The sequence below is a fragment of the Trachymyrmex septentrionalis genome, unplaced genomic scaffold (assembly GCF_001594115.1).
Source record: "Trachymyrmex septentrionalis isolate Tsep2-gDNA-1 unplaced genomic scaffold, Tsep1.0 scaffold74, whole genome shotgun sequence".
In the NCBI taxonomy this organism is placed as follows: Eukaryota; Metazoa; Arthropoda; class Insecta; order Hymenoptera; family Formicidae; genus Trachymyrmex; species Trachymyrmex septentrionalis.
The window spans coordinates 1,903,487-1,909,858 of record NW_017305927.1 but is presented as its reverse complement, the minus strand read 5'-3'; the positions used below and the strand labels follow the sequence as shown (position 1 = coordinate 1,909,858).

General features: G+C 34.1%; 1 protein-coding gene across 2 annotated transcripts in view; it reads right to left on the bottom strand.

Annotated features, from left to right (window-relative positions):
• Positions 1-5,940, bottom strand: part of LOC108753984 (segmentation protein paired-like) — a 14,809-nt gene extending 8,869 nt beyond the window's left edge. The window contains exons 1-3 of one of the 2 annotated variants that reach the window (XM_018495976.1): positions 5,782-5,940; positions 892-1,072; positions 183-472 (exon numbers count right to left, since the gene is read on the bottom strand). In XM_018495976.1, coding sequence (XP_018351478.1) covers positions 183-472; positions 892-1,072; positions 5,782-5,842 — 532 coding nt within the window. In that variant the 5' untranslated portion in view covers positions 5,843-5,940. The remainder of the gene's footprint in view (positions 1-182; positions 473-891; positions 1,073-5,781) is intronic. The other variant, XM_018495977.1, reaches the window with a different exon arrangement.
• Positions 5,941-6,372: the final 432 nt, after the last annotated feature.

The following is a 6,372-nucleotide window of genomic DNA, read 5'->3' as shown; positions in this document are numbered from 1 at the left end:
ACATTCAGAAAAATAGTGACACAAACAAAAATCGGCAAGAACTTTTTTGTACCTAATATTTTCTCCACCTCCTGAGACGTACAAAGGTCTGTACTCCGAATTCTACCTATGGAGTATTACTTGCTACACGTATTGCTAATGCTTATTTGTGTAGCGATTGTTATTTTGGGATGACTTCTCACCGTCACCTAGTTTAACGTCGTCTTCGGAGTCGCGACCCCTGAGTAGTCGAGATATTGCGGACACACTCGGAGCGCTGGTCCGTTCGCAGATGCCCTCTTTGATCAGTCGATCTCTTATTTCCCATGAGAACATACCCGGGTTGTCACGTTTGTACTCTTCAATTCTCGCCTCCACCTCCGGCGTGGCCACACGTGGTTTGCTGCCGCCGATGACTCCAGGCCTGATACTACCAGTTTCTTGATAGCGATTTAGGATCTTCGAAACGCACCCATGGGACACCCTTAATTGTCTATTCTCAGTGAGACGCGATAATAGACGAATCAGTTCATGTATGGTTTATAAAACAAAAATTTACACAGAAAAATTTTGCTGAAGTATTTAAAAATTTAATTAGATGCAGATTTGAAAATAATGTTATTGGTCCAAATAATTATATTGGAATAATTATAATTATATAGAATGAAATGATTATACGGAAATAATTATAATTATATAGAATATAAAAAATCTAAGTATGATAAGCTGAATACTGCAAAAAAGCTTTAACGTTAGCAATCAGCTTGAATGTTTTTTATTTTGATTAGCTTATTTTTAGATTCATATTTAGTTAAATTTTTTAATACTTCAGTAAAACTGTTCTTTCAATGTATATATTTCTATTTTAAAAAGTTATCGTGGAATTATCCAAAAGACTTCTTAAATTGATACCTTGATATAACGCACGGTCTGACCCCAGCAGCAGCCATTTCAACTATCTTCAATCTGATGTGATTAGGCAGCGGTCGTCCGTTGATGAAGATACCACCAAGCTGATTTACACGGCCCTGACCCGGTATTGAACCTATGTCTGCAACAAGCGGTACACTTCCTCCTTTCATCGCTTCCATAACTGAAATCCCAAGTAGACGTTACGAATGACATCAAATGTTAATAAGGGTCACAATCCCTTTTTGAAATTATCTTTTTCTATTATTCTGCTTGTTTTTATAAAGTTACTAAATTGAGAAATGTACTTTGATTTTCTGATATTTATCAGAAATTAAGACATAGAAAAGAAAGAAGAAGAGAGAGAGAGAGAGAGATAGTTGACGAAGTGGTGGAACAGTTATTGAACAGTGTATAAAGAGAGCAGTCTGGATTTATCGTTGCACCACATGCTTGATTTAATTTTTTTTCTCTTTTTTTCTCGAAGCAGGAGAAAGAGAAAAAAAGAGAGCGAGGGAGAGAGGGAGGGAAAGAGAGAGAGAGAGAGAGAAGAAGAAGAAGAGAGAAGAAGAGAGAGTTATAAGCGCGGGCGGCTGCAACGTATAATGAACAACGTCGTAACTATCGATAAGTCCAATAAATCCCGGTGCGGTTTTACGACACACAACAATGATAGCGTATAATTTGCTTGGCTTATTTAATTTCGCGTTACGCGACGACGCTCTGATATATAAAGAAAGGAATACGCACGGTCCAGGAAAGAGTCGTTGCTGGTAATTTTAACTGGACAGGTTTCAGAACACATTTTTTAAAGCGAATTTTAAAAGTGAATTAAGTAATTCCTCGTGGTATATCCTCGTTACTTTTGATCTTCAATATTTTCAAGAATCTCTTTTGAAGAGACGAAATTACAATTGAAAGAAAAGGCAGTAATAACGAAACGAATGAGTTGTGTAATTAGACGGGCAAAAAGGAAATACGCAATCATACGTTTAATATTAAAGAAAAACGCGCTTGCTTATACAAGACGCGGTAATCAACGAAAAAGCGGAATCTCAATGACAGCACAACGAAAAATCGGATCGTCCAGGCGAGACGGTGATCGAAGCGTTTTGTTTCGTTAAAGGCGGTACTTATTATAGTTACAACACGTTATGTATATTGTTAATGTAATCGACATGTTAGCTATCGATCTTATTCATTCCAATTGGATTTGAATCGATGTTCTGAGAGAGCGCACTGCGAAACGGAACGTCCTTGATTCTTTCGATTGCGCCAAATGGCTTATATCGATATATAATATATAAAACTTAACACAAATAATTTATTATAAATTTTGATTTTTAATTATTTATAATGTGGTACTTTCAAAAATATAATTTGATATTTAATTTTTAAGCAACATTAAAAAAGAAGAGTTTTCGTAAGAAGATTAGACGAGTATAATGAATCATGAGAATTGAAAGAAACGTACTTCTTTTTAGGATTTTCTTAAAATTGACAATAATACAAATGCAAATTATTTTAATACTCATCGATACGCTAAGTATTTTGTTGTGCCCGCGTTGTGGCTGTGCCACTCGATACATTGTCCTTGCGTCATTATTTCCTCAAGTTCGCAGGCGCTCGTATGAAGATAAAGATGCAGCGCGCGTCGGTTGTTCCCCGTGCCTAGATTTGGAATCGACAGGACGAGAGTTTCTTTTTGTTACGTTCTGAGCTTTATTATTGTACTAACAATTCTGTCATTAAAATTCTGGTTTATAAATATGCATATTGTTATTTCACGCGAGTGCAATGAGAGCGCGATTCACGTCGACGGAACGTCGTCGTGAGAACGCAAACGCGCGCGGGCGTACAATATTATCTATACTTGTGTCAAAATGCGCGTATTGATGCAGATTCAATTAATTCTACGGTTTTGGAATCGTATTGATTGAAGTTATTAATTGTTTAGAGAGTTCACGGTGAGAAGGAAGCGGATGATTAACCTCGTCGCTTTCACTTTTCTAATCCGGGTGCAAAGTGTCGTTTATAAATAAATTGTATAAAGAAAAATGCATTAATCGTTTTTTTTTTCATCCTGGTCGCGATAAGTAAGTACATTATTGCACTTTCACAACCGCGGCTCGGTAAAAGATATGGAAATGATGGCACCATCGTTATCGCCGTCACTATTATTGTCGAGAGACGGGAAATGCAATAGGGTACGGTCACACGCTTTCGTTTGTAATTAAACATTTTCCGCGTAAAACACTTTGTCGCACAGGACAAAGAGTAAAGCAAGCTTCGACTAACGTAAAAAGCATCCGCAGAAAAAGGAAACCGCTATCCGATTGCACAGAATGCTTGCATAATCGTAGCCATGCATCGCTGCGGGTGCAATCGACGCTCGAATAAACCGCACCAATAGCGATTGCACTCCTGCGTGAAGTGACTTCCGATATAATTAATCGTTTAATTAACAAATCGAGACTATTCGAAGATTCCTTCAACTCAAAATGTTTAACATCTTCCAAGCGATTCCAATTTTAATTTGAAATGCACTTTCAAGAACGAGGAAAAGCACCTCCATCCAACTACTCAGAAAACCATGTGGCGCGTCTCATAAATCATTATAATGACGGAATCACAAGGCAAAAAAAGAATTCTGCGCACCGCGATGAAGTAATTAATGACCATCATTGAAAACTTCTATGCGCAGATTTTACGGAAGCGCATTCGTTGAGTTGAGCGCTAATCGTCCACCATCATTTACCGCCGCGATTTCCGCGAGCACACACTTTCGCGTCTCGTTTCCAGCTGGTAAATCATCAAGCGACTAATTACACGTGCTAATTACACTCGGGATGCCGCACGTCTGGATACTCGACGAAGCGCGTTATTTAATTTTACAGACCTTGTTATTAAACGTATCATCTTCAGAACAGATTTAGCTATGAGTTTTTCCGTCCGTGACAGAATGACACATCCTTAGGACATTTTTTTCTTTATCCTTACACATTTTTCTCTATTCTATAGAGTAAAATGCATGGGTAAGTTATGTTCGAAAGCTGGACAATAGCACGCTCAAATTTATGACATAATAAATGACAATTTGAACAAAGTCCAAATACATACACAGAACGAAATCATTTTAAAAAAAATTTCTCCGGAACGGAATAGATACTTTTATGTTTCTAAGGCAACAATGATTGAATTACAAAAATTTTGTAAAATATACTGAATGTAATTTATTTATTATTATTGCTAGCAATGTTCCTTAAAAATAATAATAAATAAATTTTAAATATTTTTCTGCATTTTTATAATAACTAGAAATTATATGCTTGTACCGGTCAAAACTGGATCTTTAATGTTTAAATAATTCAATGTGAATTATATGTATACTATATGTGTGTACGCATATATACCATATTTGTAATCATTCGAACTGCGCATTGAATTAGTTTTCCAGATTTATAAGCGCAATTAAACTACTGTAATAATATCACAAAATAAATTAAATTGACAAGCAATTATTTTTTTTAATTTGATACTCAATGAAGTATTATATTAGAAAGATTAATATGCTGAAAAACTGAAATTAAATTTATTGTGAAAAATATTCGGTCGAAAGTCGAACTCGAATCTTTTGTATTATATATATATTTTATATTATTACATAGTATATATATAAATGTATATATAGTATATATATAATTTACATTAAATTATTTAAGTATTAAAGATCCAGCTTTGATCAGTATAGACATTTAATTTCTAATTTGTATTGGTAGTGTTCTCATGTACGGTCTAAAATATAAAATTATTTTTCATAATGAAGTTCCGAGAAGAATCGAATGTACATGATAGGGCGCTAAAGAATTGATAAGGATAAATAACCTAGCAAAGATAAATAATCACGACAAATGAGCACACACATAAGCAAATAAATATGTATGTATTGTAAATGTATATATTTAAAAAATAGAACAAGAGAGAAAGAGGTGGAGAGAACTGTGATAGAAATCAGCTGCAGTAATTTAAATTAATTACAAAAAATATATTTTAAAGGATGGTTTTGCATTTACTTAGGTCTTTTTTCGATAAATTATATAGAAATTCTGTCTAAAATTATATAAAATCCAGCAATGATTTATTCTAGACATTTTTATCTCAATAAAATTTCTTATTCCTTAAAATGCCATAGAATAAAAGAAAGATAGATGCTATACAATTAAAACGTCAATAGGCCAACAATGGTAAAGAAAAAGGCTTTGTAGCGCTAGGAAACGCTCCATAATTTACGACCTACTCAACTCTGTTCTATTCATTTTAGGGCAATTGTCAATATCAGGCAAATCTTTTGAAGAAAATTGATGTTAACATTTTATTCTTAAATAAAACTTGTTTAAGTTACATTTCAAATCTGCTATAAGAATTGGTTTAATCAGTCAATTCTAGTTAATATATTAATTTTACTTTTATAATATAAATTTTGTTAAAAATAAATAATCAATAAGTTTTTGTTCAATTTTTAATAATATTATATTATTAATAATTGTCATTTTTACGTTTTTTAATCTTAGATTACTCCATTTAATATTTTCTAGATATTTATATAGAATTTTATCAAACTTAAGATTATGAAGATACAATTCTGCAAAATAAAAGCAGGTTATAAAAATAAATATTTTTATTGTTAAAATATTTATTTTTATATACTTTCATTAATTACACGACGATGACTATATACTATTTAAGAAGTATTGAATAGTATAAATGAAAAAAAATGTGGATCTGCCTAGATCGTTGGTAACTAAAACTGTTGGAAACTAAATTATTTGTTCCAAACTCTACGATTTTTCAACATAAATATTGATTCAATACATTTAATCAACTGCAACATACCTTGAAAGGAATATCCAGTGAAACATGGTCGCATCATCGAGAAATTAGTCGTAACCGTCATTTCAACCGAACCACTGCAAAATAGTTCCGACAAATTCGCTCCGACACCGAATGTTGTAAATCTCGTTATTGCACTTCATTAAGTTCTTTGTAAAAAAACGATATCGTAATTGTTCTCTCTTCCGATAAAAGTCACAAATGTTTCGTTTTATTCCTAGTTGTAATTCACTCGACGATTGTAAAACGGGATACATAGACAAACACTAAACATACATTTGTAGAAACAGATAATGTTCTTGCTCTCGTTCGGATCCACTAAATCCATGGATGACGTTTTGCTCATAGTCCAGGCCCGTCAGGCCCAACCGCGAGCATATCTTCTTTTTCTTCAATCCGCGATCTGAATGGCTACAATCACTTCGTCTATCCACACTGGAAACGGACGTCGACTGATCGACGCGCTGATTCTAACTAAGACTCTCGGGGATGGGATATCAGGGTAAGGCCAGACACTCCCACCAACTGCAGTACAGATAGTTCTCCTTGTGCTGTGGGGCATCAGCGGGATATATTGTTGAGAGTTGGACTTCG